This window comes from Panthera uncia (genome assembly GCF_023721935.1).
Source record: "Panthera uncia isolate 11264 chromosome C1 unlocalized genomic scaffold, Puncia_PCG_1.0 HiC_scaffold_4, whole genome shotgun sequence".
NCBI lineage: Eukaryota > Metazoa > Chordata > Mammalia > Carnivora > Felidae > Panthera > Panthera uncia.
In genome coordinates this window covers 23,914,499-23,933,097 of record NW_026057585.1, presented here as the reverse complement: position 1 = coordinate 23,933,097, position 18,599 = coordinate 23,914,499, and the positions used below count along the sequence as shown (strand labels likewise).

The 18,599-nt window shown below is 33.9% G+C and overlaps 1 protein-coding gene across 5 annotated transcripts in view; it reads left to right on the top strand.

Annotated features, from left to right (window-relative positions):
• PTBP2 (polypyrimidine tract binding protein 2) overlaps nt 1-18,599 on the top strand; it is an 81,129-nt gene that overhangs the window by 19,257 nt on the left and 43,273 nt on the right. For all 5 annotated transcript variants that reach the window (XM_049616759.1, XM_049616758.1, XM_049616756.1 and 2 more), the window contains one exon: nt 8,467-8,542. In XM_049616759.1, the coding sequence (XP_049472716.1) occupies nt 8,467-8,542 (76 nt within the window). The remainder of the gene's footprint in view (nt 1-8,466; nt 8,543-18,599) is intronic.

Sequence of the window (18,599 nt, the reverse complement as noted above, 5' to 3'; positions counted from 1 at the left end):
TACCTTCCATTCCCTTTATTGCTTTTTCTTTTATTGCTTATTAGAGAAACCGGGTCATCTATTCTGTACAGTTTTCCACTTTGTTGATTTTGGTGATTATACTTCCATGTCATTGTTTTACATGTTCCTCATGTCCTGTTTCCTGAGGTGAGGCTTGATCAGATTCAGGTTTAATTTTTAGCAGGAATATTTTGTAGATGCACTGTGTGTTTTTCCTGTTGTATCACACACACCAGGAGGAACATATCTCATTATCTTTTTGTGACGTTAACATTTATCAGGAGGTTCAGGTTTGGTTAGCATGATGTATCCAGTATAGAGTGCTCCCATTATCCTTTCATACCTTCTTGATTTTATTAGTTAATAATTGCAGTTTCGTTGGGTATTGCAAAAATGGTGATCCACTCCTCCCCCTGCCCCCGCCTATTTTAGATTTTTCTGTTAACTTTTTACGTCAGTATTTTGTCATACTGGAATTCCCTTTTTATAAGAAAACAGGCTTCTACATTTATTTCCCAGTCTTATTGCAATGATCATTCTTTAAGAAGTCTTTAATTTTTCATTTTGAGCTGTTGAGAGCTTATAACACCAGTAGCTATGATACCTACTTGCTTGAAGTATCATTTCTTGTTCTAGATCTTAGCCATTTCTTTAAAAAAAATCCTGGTTTCTTTGGGTGAGTAGTGGTCCTTAAGAGACCACAGTAACGTGGGTGCAAAGGTGCTAATTGCTGTTAGGTGGTCATTCAGAGCCCTTTTAGTGAACAGAGCTAGCAAATAATTTGGAGACATAATATTGTGAGCTCATTTGTTATTTCCAATTTAACTTTACAGTTTTTACTTTTCTGATTTTATATTTCTACCTCTTGTATAAATTGAATAATTTTGCTTGCTAACATTAAAATTGTAACATATGTACATATATATACACTAGTTAGTTAAAAAGGAACATCAGTATTACACTGACATTATAATTACTGAATACAGTTTAATGTTTCTTTGCAGTTATTTTTGTCCTTATAGTATAAAAACAGAATATCAAAGTTTATTGAAAGAATTCTGTGTGTGGTTCTACTACCAAGCTGATAGGTTTCATGTTTTCATTTGGTTTTGATTTTTAGGGATTTTTTCCCCCCTAACATTTTTGGCTAAATTTTCCCAAATCAAAAGTAAAATAAACTACATTTATAGAAGTCTGGTTAATACTTCCTGTCCACTCTCCTTTGCTTTGTCTATCCCATTATAGGTGTCATTTTCATCAATTTTTGGCTTATCCTTCTTTTGTGTAATGTAAACAAATGTGAATTGCTTCCTACATTCTCCTTCCCATCACCCTAGAGAGAGTGACAGTGTATACAGGTTATAACAGCTACAACTTCCTTTTTAATGATAAGTTTATCCTGGAGATCACTCCATGGCTGTACAGGGAAATTTTTGTCTTTTTTTTTTTTTTTTTTTTTGTACTGCTGTATAGAAAATATATGAGTGCCTCCATTCCCGATAGCTTGTTGAATAGAGTATATTGTCCAGTGATTGGGGTTTTGCCAGTCTGATAGATGAGGTGGCACCTAAATGTAGTATTAATTTGAATTTGTTTTTTTCTATGATCAGGGTTAAACAGCTTTTCATATTAATCTTTTGCCCAGTTTTTTAAATGGGGTAACTAGTCTTTCTAAAATTTTATAATAGTCTGCATTTGAAGTTTATATTCTCATTTTGATCCAAGTTATATAGGAATTATTTCAAAATTTCATCTGATTAAAACATTGAATTTTCAGAGCGCTGCCTGGGTAGCTCAGCTGGTTAAGTGTTTGACTCTTTGATTTCAGCTCAGGTCATGATCTCAGGGTCGGGAGATCGAGCCTCTTTCTGCCCCTTACCCCCTGTATCTCTCTCTATTAAAAGAAAAAAAAAAGGTAAAACAATTGAATTTTGTTCAGTTTTTTTCCCCTCAAAATATTCTGTTTGAGCAAATATGGTTTGCACAATTTCTTCTTTATGGAATTTATTGAGTTACTCATTACATAGATTATGATCTGCTTTTGAGACTTTCACAGGTATTTAAATACAAGGATGAATTGCACATAACTGAAACATCAGTTGGAGAATTTAAAAAACCGTAGTATACTAATATACTAGAATGCTACGAAGCTGTTGATAAAATGAACTAGATTAGTAGTGTTGATCTTTTTTTTAAAAAATCTCTAAGCTGTTTTATTAAATGAAAGGAGAATGGTGTTAAGCAGCAGGTATGGTGTGATTGTTTTGTATGAATATTAAAAATGTAGATATATATACATTTTTGGAAAGGAATTGTATTGAATTTAAGGACAAATTTTGGACTGTGGAGAACTTTATGTTTTCTATCATTTTGGACTTGAAGTTTCTAAATATTTGGAATTAATTAATATGGAATGTTTTCAGTGCTGTTGTATATGCTTATGTGTTACCCTGCTATGAGTAGTGACTGCCCAGAATTATTTTATCTTTTTCATATTTTGTCATGTAAATGACAAAAATGTATTGTTTTATATTTTTAGTTTTGTGAAAATGGTATGCCTGTTTTCTGTTTCTCTCACTTGTGTTTTACCTTAACAGTGTTTTTAATTATTAGCCATGCTTTTGTATATAGTTATGTAATACTCTTTGCAATGTAGTATTCATCTGTTAAAATACCCTGATCTATCTCTTTTTTTGTTGGAATTCCTCTGGGTCATTTACTGTTTTTGACTTTAAGAATAATGCTGCTCTGAACATATTTGTACTACTTGGTTCATGTGTGCAAAAGTTTTTGAGGGTACATATCTAAGGACAAGTATTGCTAGGATGTACAGTGTGTTAAACTTCATAAGGTAGTACAGATTATTTGTCGGTGTTTTGCTCCAGTTAATGTTAACAGTAGTATACAAGAGTTCTTACTGTTTCAGATTCTCATCAGCAGTTGGTCAAGTGTTAAATTCCTTGGTTTTTGCCATCTTGGTATGTAATAATTTCTTTGGTCTTTCTTTATATTTCCCTAATTATTAATGAGGCATTACATCTTTATTTTCCCCCGACATATTTATGGTCATTAGTGTTTCTTTTGTGAAATTTTATGAAATATCTATTTATGTCTTTGCCTAATAAAAATTTGAATTTAACCAACTTTATAGTTTTTTATGTATTGCTATTGATTCCTGTTATTTATGTTACTCATATCATTTCCTAGTTTGTAGATTTCCTTTTCACTTAATACTGTGTTTTGATGAATAAAAACTGTTAATTTTAGTGTATAGAGTTTTAATATGGCCATGAGTTCCCATTGCCATCATAATTAAAATTATTTATGTGTTCTTTTTCCACCATTTGAATCTTTGCCTTGTTCTTATTGATATCTTTGCTGTTGATTGTTGGAAATCTTTAAAGCCATCTCTAGTAATAGTTTTTATGTTTTCATCTGTTGTTGGGATACAGTTTCTTTTAGAGAAATTTTGTGGCTACTCTGTAGGAGTATTTTCTCACACGGTTCATTTTCTTGTGTTATAACTTAAAAAGTCCTTACATGACCTGAGGGTCATAAAGGTATCTTCATACGTTACAAAATTTTTAAATTAATGCCTCTGACATTTGTCTAACCCATCAGAAAATTACTATTTTTTGTGTATTGTATTAGATAGGGATCCAATTTCAATTTTTGTGACCTTATAGAGATAACCAGTTAAATAAAAATGGCAGTGCCATTTCTTCACATTACGGGTAAATATGTGTTAGGGTGAAGGCTAAGTTACTGTAATAAAATGCAGAACATAGTGGCAGAAATAGGCAAGTTTATTTCTCATAAGCCAAAGTCCTGCTGGCTTAAAATGGTATCAGTTTGTACCATAAAGGTTATTCACTAGGCCAGCTTCATCTTGTGGCTTCCTTATTTCCTAAGCTTTTGTTCTTGTCTGCATGGTTTGGTGATGTATAATTGTGCTGTCTTGTTTCATTTTTTTCCTTTGATCATTCTCAACCTGAGGTTTGTCAAGGACACCAGGAATAGTCATGTGAGTGAGTTCCTTCCTTTCTGAAAATCTAGTTTTTCTCAGGAACTTGATGTTGGCATCCTTGCCCCATGACTTTCTGTCGTGGTTCCTTTTTCTCCAGAAAAGAAAGTCTTTGGGCAGTTCTTAGTCCTGAAACCTGGCAGAGCCCAGGACTCTTGTCAGCCTCAGCCTCCAGTTATTGCTTGCCTTCCTGGTAGTTTCAGCAGCTCTTCCACCTGGGAGTGACGAATGGTACTTGGATTGTACTATTATGATGAACATAATATCTAATAATAAAATTTAAAAAATTTCAAATACTGGAATGATTGTAAAATGTCATTTAAATGTGCTTTTATACTTATCCTATGTGTTTACGCTTATGTTTTCTTTGACGTATAAGTTGTATCTTTCCATGTTAGCATTTTTCTGATTGTTTTTGTGGGATACTAATTTCTCATGAAATGGTCATTATACAGGAAAAAGTTTCTGTGGTCAGATTTTAAAAAGCACGTCAATGCGTATCTTAACACTTCATTTCTTTTTTTAACGGAATCTAAAATCAATTGACATCCATCTTAGATGAATTAATTATAAAAATATGCATTTTTAGTAGAGATTGTTATTCTGAATTTAAGTTCTAATTTAGTTTGTTTCCATAGCCAGTATTGTAGAACAACCATCAATCACGATTCTGTTGAGTCATTTGATTTTATATCTTTTCCAAGTTAAGCATCAGTGTCAAGATATAGCAAATAAAATTGTCCTATAAGTTAATGTGGAAACATTAATGTTATTGGTACTATAGAATCACTTATTTTGGGCATAGTAGTGGTAAGCTTTATATTCAGTGGAAAGGCCAACATAACTTTAAAAAAAACTTTTTTTTAATGTTTATTTTTGACAGAGTGTGAGCAAGCATGAGCGGGGGAGGGGCAGAGAGAGAGGGAGACACAGAATCTGAAGCAGGCTCCAGGCTCTGAGCTGTCAGCATGGAGCCCAATGCGGAGCCTGAACTCACAGCCCGTGAGATCATGACCTGGGCCCAAGTCGGACGCTCAACCGACTGAGCCACCCAGGCACCCCATAACTTTTTAAAAAAATAATGTTTATAAACATATTTTCAGTAATTTTGGTAAAAATATCAAGAATTGCAAATAATTTTATATTCTGACTCTGTTATGAAGGCTGTTAAACCTACTGTATTTTAGCAGCATGTGTGAAATCATTTGAGGGAGAAACAAGACCACAAATAGAATGTTAAAAAAAAAAATTAATTCATTATTGAACATATGTTGTAGGAAGGAGAGTGTTCTGCACACCACACATCAGAATTACAGGCTTTTATACTTCAGAAGACCTAAGATTCCTCACCCCTTATCTCCAGAGTTACTTATGAACCCCCACTGGTATGGAAGGATTATGACTCCCGCAAACATCTAAAAAGTAAACTAATAATATATATATACATGAAAACAGGTCAAGTATACTTTTGAAAAGTATGGGAGTCTGTGTTTTCTGAGAACTTGGGCAACTGTTAATAATAATCAGCATTCATTGATTAGTCAACAGTTATATATGGACCCTGTGCTTGGTTGACACTTCAGAATATTATAGTGAACACTGCTGCGGTGGGCTAGGCACACTGGTAACCACTGTTTGTGTGTTACAGCATTTAATCCCAAGGATTTTAATGTAAATACTTTCTCCATATTACAAATGAGGAAGTTAAAACCTAAGATAGTTATTTACTAGTTACATAGCTGGTAGGTGGAAACTAAACTACAGAGCTCCTTTTCTTAATGCAATATTGCATACTTGTAAAAACAATGAAAACTAGGTTAATCTATTACATCAGTAGACTGAAAAAAGAAAAATCACATTTGACAAATCTAACATCCACTTATGACAAAGGCTAGAAATAGATGAGAACTTCCTCAACTTGATGAAAAATATCTACAAAAAATAAAAAGCCTGCAGGTAACATCGTACTTAATGGTGAGAAACTCAACACTTTCTAAGATTAGGTACAAGGAAAGGACATTCCATCTCATCACTTCCTTTCAACATCCTATTGGAAGCTTTTGCTAATGTGGTAGGGCAAGAAAAGAGAAAAGGTGCACAGATCAAGAAAGAAGAGATAAAATCGTTGTTCACAGATGACATGGTATATGTAGAAAATCTGAAAGAACTGAAAAAAATCTAGAACTAAGAAGCAATAATTGCACTGTTGCAGGATTCAAGGTTCATATACAAACATCGGCTGCTTTCCTATATATCAGTGGTGAACAAGTGCAATTTGAGATTAAAAACACAGTATCACTGACAGAACCGCAGAAAGTGAAATACCTAGGTATAAATCTGACAAAATATATAGAAGATCTATGTGAGGAAAACTGCAAAACTCTGATTAATGAACCAAAAACCAAAATAAATGGAGAGATATTCCATGTTTGTGGATAGTAAGACTCAGTATTGTCACGATACCGGTTCTTTCCAGCTTGACGTACAGATTTAGTGCAATCCTAGTCCCAATTACAGCAAGTTATTTTATGGATATCAACAAACGGATTCTAAAGTTTCTGTGGAGAGGCAGAAGACCCCAGAATAGTCAACACAATATTGAAGAAGAACAGAATCGGAGGACTGATCCTGCCCAATTTCAGCACTTACTGTGAAGCTACCGTAATTGAGACAGTGTGGTTTTGGTGAAAGAATAGACAAATAGGTCAGTGGAGCAGAATAGAGATCCTAGTATAGAGCCCCCTGTAAACATAGTCAGCTTATCTTTGATGACAGAGCAAAGGCAAGACAGTGGAGCAAATATGGCGTTTTTAACAAATGCTGCTGGAATAATTGGACATCTACTTGCAAAAGAATGAATCCAGACGCAGTTAACACTCTTCTGAAAAATTAACTCAAAAATTAACTCATAAACCTAAATGTAAAATGCAAAACTGTAAAATTCTTAGAAGATAATATAGGAGAAAACCTATATGATCTTGGGTATGATGATGCCTTTTTAGATATAACACCAGCGACACAGTCCATGAAAATATAATTGATATGCTGGACCAAATTAAAATTAAAAACTTCTCTTTAAAAGACAGTATCAAGAGAATTAGAAGCTAAGCCCCAGACTGGAGAAGGCATTTGCAAAAGATACATCTGATAAAGGACAAAACAGATCAAGAACTCTTAGAACTTAACAGTGGGGAAACAATTAGAAAATGGACCGAAGACCGTAATAGTCACTTCACCAAAGACGACGTACAGATTGCAAAGAAGCATATGAAAAGATATTCCACAAAACATGTCATTGAGGAAATGTGAACTGAAACAAGATACACACCTATCAGAACTGCCAAAATGTGGAGCACTGACAGTCTTTAATGCTGACGAGGATGTGAAGCAACAGGAATTTTCGTATGTTGTTGGTGGGAATGCAAAATGGTATAATCACTTTGAAAAACAGTTTGGCAGTTTTATAAAACTAAATGTACTCTTACCACACAATGCAGCAATTGTGCATCTTGGTATTTACCCAGAGGAGTTGAAAACTTAATGTACACACAAAACCCTGCACACAGATATTTATAGCAGCCTTATAGTCAAAACTTGGGAGCATCCAAAAGTCTTTGTGGTATGTCTAGACACTGGGATAATTTTCAGAAGTAAAAGAAAATGACCTATCAAGCCAAGAAAAGATAAGGGGGAACCTTAAATCCATGTTACTAAATGAAAGAAGCCATTCTGAGAAGTCTACATACTGTATGATTCTAACTATACAACGTCCTGGAAAAGGCAGAACTCTAGAGACCGTAAAAACTTAAGTGATCACCAGGGATGGGGTTGGGGAAGGATGAATAAAGCAGAGCACAGAGAATTTCTTAGGTCAGTGAAAATCCTCTATATGATATTATAATGATAGAAATACATCCTAACACATTTGTTCAAACCTGCTGAATGTACAACATCAATACCCTCTGGTAAACTGCAGACTTTCAGTGATTATGATGTGTCCATGCAGGTTGATCCTTGGTAAAAACTGTACCACTGTGGTGGGAGTTGTTGATCATGAGGGAGGCTATGTATGTATGGGGGAAGGGAGTAAATAGAAGTCTCTGTTGGCTGCCTTCTCAATTTTCTTGCAAACCTAAAGCTGCTCTTAAAAATTAAAAGAAAAAAAAGAAAGCTTGGAAACATTTTTATTATTGGTAGTGAGCCAATACTTAGGTGAAAGGAAGAAAGGAAGCCCTGTTGGCTTTGTGGAAAAGAGAGAGATTGACAAAGTTAATTTTCTATTTTAGTGGTTACAATTTTAAAATATTTTAAAATACTGCCAATAGTGTATGTAACACCTGACATTTGTTTTTCAGCGAATACTTGGAAAATACAGATAAGTGATGGATTAATATTTTTAAGTTTAAAGATAACTTATGTTAATGTGTTTCTGTTTTTTCTAGAGAGGATCTGACGAACTACTCTCAGGCAGTGTTCTCAGTAGTCCAAACTCTAATATGAGCAGCATGGTGGTTACAGGTAAGTGTTACTCTCTTAACAGTGTTTAATTTAATTATTTGCCATTTTATGGGTCAGAATATTAAAACTAATATTTAGTCTGCTTTACCAGAATAGCCTTTTATAATTTATGGTAAATGTTTTAAATGTTCCTGTTGGAAAAAAGAAATGTTTCTGTTGAAACACTACAGAGGAAGTTTTATTAGAGTATATATGTGTCAAGTAAAATACCTAAAATTGGTCACTTTTGTGGAGAAGTAGTGTTTTTGCCCTTTCTTTAATCACAAAAATATAAACTTTTCCTTTCATGTTAAAAGTCCCCTCATTCTTGCCCCTTTTATCCTTTTGTTTTTAGTTTTTGTGTTTGAGTGTCTTACAGAAAAAATTTTTATAATAGTTCCCCCCCACCTCCCCGGGCTTGTTTTCCAAGTTTTGCAGTGGATGCCTGAAACTGTAGATGGTACAAAACCCTGATATATACAGTGTTTTTTCCTGTACATACATATCTATAAAGCTTAATTTATAAATTAGGCACATTAAGAGATTAACGAAAACTAAAAATAGGACAGTGATAACAATAAACTGTAATAAAAGCTATGTGAATGTGCATACTCTCTCCCTCTGTCTCTCAAAATATTGTATTATACTCACCCTTTGTTTTCCTGTGATGGTGTGAGATTATAAAATGGCTGTGTGATGAGATGAAGCAAGGTGAATGATGTATAGGCATTGTGATACAGTGTTAGGGTACTGTTGGCCTTTTGACAGTATTTTAGAAGGAGGATCATCTGCTTCTGGATCATGGTTGACTACTGGTAACAAATCATGGAAAGTGAAACAGCAGATAAAGGGAATTACTATATTTGAAGTATTCTCTATCCCACAAGCTCTAAAGCCCAACTAAATAAAAGTCAAAAGATTGAGCTAGATAGTTTTCATTTCTGTGTGCTTTCAACCTTTTTTTCTTTGCTATAACAATATTTTAATTCTTTGAATTGGGTTTTTTAATGTTTTCTCCATATTATCTTCATAGGGTATTTTTCTTAAATTGTATATATGTCTGAAATAAAGTTGGTTGTGTGTAAGGTCTGTCTAAACAAATATAAACTAATTTTTAGACTCTTGTTTTATGGATCAAAATTTGATATGGGGATAATGATGATGATAATGACGATGAATTAATTATTCTGCCTATACCCCTGCATTTTACACTGTTCACCTAAAACCGAAGTTCCTTTTTTCTGAACCCTTTCCTGAATTACTTGCTTGAGGAATTAATTGTTTTGGGTAGTAAAAGGATTGTAAAAAACTAGAAGCATTTTGATTTATTTCAGGTAGCCATTGCTTATGTATAGGTGCGCCTTGGCACACACATACATATGCCTGGCAGTTCAGTTAAGTAAAAACTATAATGAAGTACTTAACGTAGTCATAATGATGTGATAATGAATTTGCCCACACATCATTATTATTGACTTTTCCGTGATTACAAAACAAAATCACTAGGCCATGATTTTGATAGTCAAAATACTGTGTACAAATAATTGAACAAATAGGTTCAAATGTCTAACGCTGCTTTGCCACTTTGATCTTTTTAAAACAATACATATAGTGATGAATAGTTGAAATGTTTTAAAAATTAGTATGTAGGGCTATGACAGAATAACTGATAGCACCTTTTCCTTCTCCTTCCATGTGCCCTCCAAAAAAAAATAATAACTACAAAACTGTATAAAATATATTGTCTTGAATTGATGAGCAGACAGTACCAGATAAAGATCCCTGAGAGAAGGGAAATCCATGAGGGGAGTCCCATGATCGCTTTGGCTTTCTGCCTTGGGCTACCCTATTGTTGTAGCACAGGAAAGGAGAATCTAAGCAGAGCATGGAGGTCTCACTGAGCTGGAAAGATAGACTGGAATTCAAAGCTGCTCAGACATCTGGGATTTGCGAAGGGTCCTGAAAAAGGAAGCTCTCCAGGGGTTTGGGCATTTTGCAGGGGTCAGAATTCAGTATGGTGATTCACTTGATTCAGAATTTTGAATAATAGCTGGGCTGCCTGTATACAGGTTGAGAACTCTGCATGATCTGTCAGAACGGACCTGTTCTGGGGTTGAGAGCTAAAGTGGTGATTCCCAAGGTTCTGTAGTGCTCTGAGATCTTGGGAGTTCTGGGAAGTCAGAATGCAGACATCTTGGAGAGAACCTCAGGCATTCAATTTAGACTACTGAAAGCCCAGTCCTTAAGAGAATGGATCACCCATTACACTAAGCACCAACCTTAAAAGGAAGAGTGAAGAAGCTAGATAGTTTGGCCTGACAAGACAATAAGGATCACCAGTAATTTAATTGCTTGCCTAAACAAAACCACACCCCCTAAGGAAGACATGACTCAGTCTTTTTTTGTGAACTATCATTCATAATATCCCCCATACCATCAAAAATTACAAACTATGGAAAGAAGCATGAAAACATTCCATCTAATAGAGAAGCATTCAACAGGAGCGGACACCAAAGTGACCTAGATAGTGGAATTAACACACAAGGATTATAGATATTTTTAAAGCTATAGAGGAAAATACTAGTGAGTGAACACACAGAGACTGTGTGTTGATGTTTATATGACAACAGTTAGCACTAAGTGAAGATAAATAGAATTTTACAGTTGTAAGGTTTTTATTATTTACATGAAGTGATAGAATATTAACTCTAACTTAAAGTAGATTCTATTAAGGTTGCATACTGAAATAATTAAAAAAACATACAAGGAAGTACAGTTAAAAGTGAATAAAGAAAAGGTTGGGAGGACTGATTCCCTGTTTTCACGTTACAATAAAGCTGAGTAATCAAAACAGTATCATAGTGGCATAAAGAAAGATAAATAGATGAATAGAACAGAATAGAATCCAGAAATAAACCTACATAATTATGGACAACTGGTTTTTGACTAAGGTATCTATGCAAAAACCAAAAACAAAACACCAAAACACACTTGGATGTGTACCCCATACCATATTGAAGAATTAACTCTGAGTGGACCTAGAAGAAACATAGTAAAAAAATTTTGTGACCTTGGATTAGGCAGACGTTTCTTTGATAGGACCCCAAAAGTACTATAAAAGAACAAGTGGGATTTCATCAGCTTTTAGACTCTAAGTTCTTTTGCAGATACTGATAGTAGAATGAAAACACAAACCATAGAGTAGCAGAATATCTTTACAGAGCATATGGAACTTTGATCCAGAATATATATAAATTCAGACTGTATAAATGCTAAAACTTAATAAGGCAACAAACAACCTAGTGTAATAAATTGGCAAAAATACTTGATAGTTCAGCAAAAACATATGGCAAATAAGCACATGAAAACGATGCTCTATGTCATTAATCATTAGATGCAAATTGAAGTGAGATAACATTACGCACCTATTATAATGGCTAATATTTAAGAGATTGACCATACTAAGTGTTGGAAAGGATGTGGATGAACTGTAACTCTCATGTTGGTGAGAATGTAAACTTGAAGAACTACTTGGACAAAATAATCTTGCAGATTCTTAAAAAGTTAAACTACCAAATGACGTTTGTCAGCTGTTTATCTCTTAGGCATTTATGCATGAAAAATGAAGGCATATGTTCATTTAAAAAAACCCAAAAAACTAAAAAAATCAGTTGAATGTTCATAATAGCTTGTTTGTAATAAGCAAAGCCATAAACAATCCACATGTCCATCAACAGATGAATGGATAAATAGATTGCAATTTTGGCCTCGTATTCCTTTGCATACAATGAAATACTACTCAGACATGTAGAATAAGCTATTTTTCTTTTATGAAAGCTGTCTGCCCAATGTGGGGCTTGAATTCATGACCGCAACATCAAGAGTCTTATGCTGTACTGAGCCAGTCAGCCACTCCTAGAATAAGATATTGATGCATGTAATAGCAGGGATAAATACCCAAATAATGCTACTCTGTAAAAGAAATGGACGGGGGAGGGGAAATACATTCTGTATGAATTCATTTATATAAAACCCAAGGAGATACAAACTGAAGCAGATTGGATTTGGGAGTGGGGAGGAGCAAGGGGGATGGGTTGCAGAGGGTACAAGGAAATTTAGGGGTGAATGATATATATACTTTCTTAGGGTGAAGATTTCGTGGATGTTTGCATATGTCAGAACTTGTCAAATTGTATACTTTAAATGTATGCAGCTTATTGCATGTGAATAATACCTCAGAAGGGCTGTTTAAAAGGAAAAAGCCCATGGAGGAATTAAAATGGAATATTATCAAATATTCTGTTAGTGCAGTGCAAGAGAAGAACACCATGAAAACACCAGGCAATAAGAAAATAAATAGATGTTAAACATAAATGTGTAAATGTAAATTAGCAAAAAAAAAAAAAAACCAAAAAAAACCAGAAAAACCCTTTAATCTGCTGTAGTAACCACTAGCTATATGAGGCCATGAACTGTGCTGTTCCTAATGGAGATGTATGCCTTTGTGTTTCAAAAACATAGTATCAAAAGTAATAATGTAAAATATTTCATTTTTTAAAGTATTGACTGTATGTTGATATGGTAATATTTCAGGTATATTGATCTAAAATCTATTCTTAAAATTAATTTCACTCCTCATTTTTTGACGTGGTTAATAGAATATTTAAAATTACATGACTTGCAGAATATTTCCTTTGGACATTAGTGGTCTAAGAAGTCCAATTAAAAGGTAAAGATTGTCAGACTGGATTAAAAAGCAAGGTCTGACTGCAGTATCTTCTAGAGTCAGGTTGAAGTACACAGATAGGCTGAAAGTAAAGAGGATTGAAAATAATATTCTGTGCAAACAACAAGCACAAGAAAGTTCATCTGATTATATTAGCCTCAGAGTAAAATTCAAGACAGGAGTATTACCAGATATAAAAATATCATATTTTGTAGTGCTTAAAGGGTTAATATATTGAAAAACACTTTATACCAGTAATAACAGACCTTCAAAGTTTATGAAAAAATACACGTATGTGTAAAACTAAAGAGAGAAACCAGTCCATAATCATTGTTGGATAGTTTAACATTTCTTATAGTAATTGATAAGACAGATCTTTAAAATAAATAGAGGATTTGAACAGTGCTGAACATTCAGCTGGGCTTAACTCACATTCACAAAACTATACCCTAACTGCAGAAAAACTTGTCAAGTGTATATAGCACCATGATCGACTATATATTAGGACATAAAATAATAGATTTCAAATGACTGAAAGCTCATATAGTATCTGATCATAGTAGAATTTGAATCACCAAATATTTGAAAATTGAACTACACAATTCTGAATAATACATGGATTGAAGATATTAAGGGCATCTTTCTGACTGAATGAAAGTGAAAATATTAAAATTTGTTGGCTCATTTGAGAAAGTACATGGGGAAAATACGTCTATGTATATACCCATATTAGAAAATACCTACTTTAGAAAAAGCTTTAGAGGTGCCTGAGTGGCTCAGTCAGTTAAGCATCAAACTCTTGATTTCGGCTCAGGTCAGGATCTCATGGTTCAGGAGTTCAAGCCTTGTGTCAGGTTCTACGTTGACAGTGTGGATGGAGCCTGCTTGAGATTCTCTCTCTCCCTGTCTGTCTGCCCCTCCGCTGCTTGTGCATATGTATGCTCTCCTTGTCTCTCTCAAATAAGCATTTTTTTAAAAAGTTTAATCTGTCAAGAAAAGAAAGCTATATTACCAATATCAGGAATGAAAGTAGAGGTACCACTACAGATCCTACAGAAACTAACTGGAAAATAAGGCAGTACTGCAAAGAGTAGTAATACCAATAAATTCAGCAACCTAGGTGATATAGACAAGATCCTTCACAAACCTAACTTACTAAAACTGACATAAACTGTTACTCCATAATATATACAGATTAGCTCTATGTCTATTATAAAAATTAGATTAGTAATCTTCTCACAAAGATTACTCCAGGCGTAGGTGATTTCACTCATAGGTGAGTTTACTCAGATATGGGTGGTTTCACTGTTGTATTTTATGAAACTTCAAAGTAGGAAATAATAGCCATCTTCAGTATACTGCTTTTAGAAAAAGAGAAGCAGAGTATACTCCAAATTCACTTTGTGATGCTGCTATAACTGATACCAGAGGATATAAGAAATCAAGATTTCAAACCAATATTTTTCATTAACATAAATGCAGATATTCTTAACAAAATGTTAGATTTTAGAATTATCATTTGTAAATGATAATTCATGATTATTAATTGAGGCGGACCCAAGGATTGTAAGGTTTAACATTTCAAAGTGAACTCAGTGTAATTTATCACAATAATAGAATGAAGGGGAAAAAATGTCAATAGGAGAATAGGACAGATACAATAGGACAGATACAGCATTCATTCATGATAAAACTCAGAAAACTGGTAAGGGAACTTCCACAGGTTGAGTGAGGGACATCCAATAAGAGCCTAAAACAAATTCCATTCTTTAATGGTGAAATATTGAATGTTTTCTCTTTAAAAGCAGGAATGAAGTAATGTCTGTTTTCACATTTTCTCCTGCTTTTTCTTTACATAGGGCAAATAAAATAGCATAAAGATTAGAAAGGAAGAAGTAAAACTATCTTCTGCTCAGTAAACATAATTTTTAAAATAAAAAACCCAAAGGAATCTAAAAAATGTTGCATAGAACTGATCAGTGAATTTAGAATGGTTATATGATGCCAGTTCAGTATACAAAAATTGTTTCCTGATATTATTAGCAAATTCCTGGAAAATGAAATGAAAAAAATCCATTTACAAAAATACCAGAAACACAAATATCAAGGAATACATTTAAAAAATAATTTGGGAGACAAGTATATCAGTAACTATATAAGATGCTACAAAGAGATATTAAAGACCTGAATGAGAAAGAAACCATGTTCATGAATTAGAAGGCTCAATATGTTAAAATGTCATTTTCCCCCATATTGGATGGAATTGAATCTATAAGTCAGTCAAGCTCAACAGGCTTTTAAATTGAAATTGACAAGTTGATTCTAAAATTTATGTGGAAATAAAAAAGGACCTAGATGAAAACCATTTTCCAAAAGAAAAAAAAAGTGACACTATCTGATTTCAAGATTCACTGTAAATTTGTGGTAATCAAACAGTTTAATATTAGCAGGATTAGTATTTATAGAATAGTGTGCAGAAAGAAGCTCCTATATTTATGATCAACTGATTATTTACAAAGGTGCCTTGGTCATTCATTTGGGGAAATGGTGCCAGAAAACAGAAACACATATGAAAAAAAGAAACAAACTACCTAATACTGTACAGAAAAGTTAGATGGATGTATATCTAAACCTAAAAAACTAAATACATAAAGCATTTTGAAAAAATATAGAGTATATATCTAACCTTCAGGTAAATGAAGATTTTTTTTTTAGAGAACACACAAAAACCACTACCCATAAAAGAATAATTTATAAACTAGACATTTCATCTAAATGAAAAACTCATCCAAAGTCACTGTTAAGACAATGAACAGGCAAGGCACGGGTTGGGTAAAGATCCTAATATTCACATATTTGTGCATATATCTGACAAAGGACTTGTATCCAAAATAGCTTAAGAATTCTTTCACATCTGTAAGCACAAACGGCCTAATTTTTTTTGAAATAGACCAAAGAAGGTATATGAATGGCTGATAAATGCACAAAAATATTTGTCATCAGGAAAACACAAGTTATAACTGCTGTGAGGTATGTCACACCCACTGGAATTTAAGCTAAAATTAAATGGATTGGCAATGTAAATGTTGATGAGGAAGGATGTGGAGCAATTGGAACAACTTGCCATTGCTGGTGAAAGTGTAAAATAGTTTGGAAAACAACTTTGGCAGTATTTTATAAAGTTAAACATGAAGACAGCTTATGACCTCGTACTTTCTGGTCTAGGTTTTTACGCAGTGTAAACATGTTCACTGTAAGACTTGTACAAATGTGTATAAAAAACTTGATTTATGATGGTCCCAAACTTGAAATTACCCAAATGTCTGTAAATAGGAAAATATCAGTGAATTGTAGTATAATCAAACAGTAGGTTACTACTTACTCATAACAAAAGAATGATTATTAACACAAAAACATGAGTGAATATTAGACCTTCTATGAACCAAAAGAAGCTAGACACAAGAGTACTCACTGTGTGATTCCATTTTTATAAAGAACAGATAATCAAGTTTTAGTATAGTAGCCAGAATAAGGGTTGCCTGTGGGTGTTCGGATGAACAGGAAGTACAAGGGAATTAATTCTCTGTGGTGTTGGACATGTTCTATATGGATTTACAAAGTTTTCAAACAAGTCCAAAATTCGTTTGAAACTGTAGAATACCTCTGGGAACCATGAGCTAGTCCTAGTTTTATCTTGCTGAAATGTGAAATATGAGAAGGGGAGTGACTAAAGTTGAGTTCTGATAGGTAGAGGTTTGCATATAAGATTTGATTTGTTATGTTAGGGATCTTGGACTTTACCAGATTTACATTTTAGAAAAGATTTTTCTTCCATTTGTGTTTCGTGGGGTATGGAGTGAAGGTTACTACTGTACACAGGGTAGACAGTTAAACACTGTACTGTAATCTCCAGAGATATTAAGGTGTTCTGAATTTTAGGTTCTTAGAATGTGGAAGAAATAATGTATCAAGAAATTAGAACTTCTGAGTTATTTGGAAGTAGACTGGTTTGGGAGAAGTATTCATTTGGGTTTAGATAATCACTAGATTGATGGATGATAGTCCCATTAACAAAGGGAAGATCATGGAAAAGGAGATTGGGTTTTGGTGGAAAGAAACAATAATTTGTTACTATCTTTTTAAAAGTATCTTTAGGAAAGACAATGTACTTCAGTGACTAAAGAATGAGTCTTGTGTTCTGATGGAATAAAATTCCTTAAAGCCTTGTTTTAACATAAGAAATTTACATGCTTTCAATTTATTTTACCTTCATTCACATTGGAAACCCTGAGTTTTAAGATGTTTTTTCCTTAACAAAAAAGATGAGAGTCTGTACATGATCTCACAGACCCCAATTTGAATATTATTGCTTATAAGAGCAAACAGCATAAAAGACCTTTAAAAACTTGTGATTCTACTTGCCTGGAAAAATATGCCATTATCAGGGTACTTGGGTGACTCAGTTAAGCAACTGACTTCAGTTCAGGTCATGACCTCACGGTTTGTGGGTTCTTGCCCCGCATTGGGTTCTATGCTGACAGCTCTGAGCCTAGAGCCTGCTTGGGATTCTGTGTCTCCCTCTCTTTCTGCCCCTCCCCACTCATGCTGTCCCTCCCTCCCTCATTCTCTCTCTCTCAAAAATAAATAAAACATTAAAAAAGTTTATTAAAAAAAATGCCATTGTCATCCAAGTGTCTCAAAAAGGTACTTTTACAGACAGTATTACAAGGAAACTTTTATGATTATCAGATACAGAAGAGGATTTCATTCTTCTATTCCAGCTTTATCCAAAATGTTTCCTCAAAATCACTTTACTATAGAATTCTGTTTCTAAAAATGTCTGTTCAATGGCCTTTCCCTCATCTGTCCAGACTTTCTATATACATGCCAGTTTTTTGTGTCAGAAAAAAAAAAAATTTTTTTTTAGAAGTGAGAAAAGTTAACGTCATTAGAATTTTAGTCTCAGGTAAATAAGAAGTCCCTGCATTAAGAATATTTTGTAATAGAGGCGCCTGGGTGGCTCAGTCAGTTAAGCAGCCGACTTCAGCTCAGGTCATGATCTCACGGTGCGTGAGTTTGAGCCCCGCGTCGGGCTCTGTGCTGACAGCTCAGAACCTGGAGCCTGTTTCAGATTCTGTGTCTCCCTCTCTCTCTCTGACCCTCCCCCCGTTCATGCTCTGTCTCTTTCTGTCTCAAAAATAAATAAATGTTAAAAAAAATGTAAAAAGAATATTTTGTAATATATTCCTTCAGAAATAAAAGTGAAACATTAAAAAAATAAAAAAACCTAGCTCCAACTAGTATTGGATTTGGCTTTTATTGAAAGGAATAACTAGTTTTCATTGGGGAGGA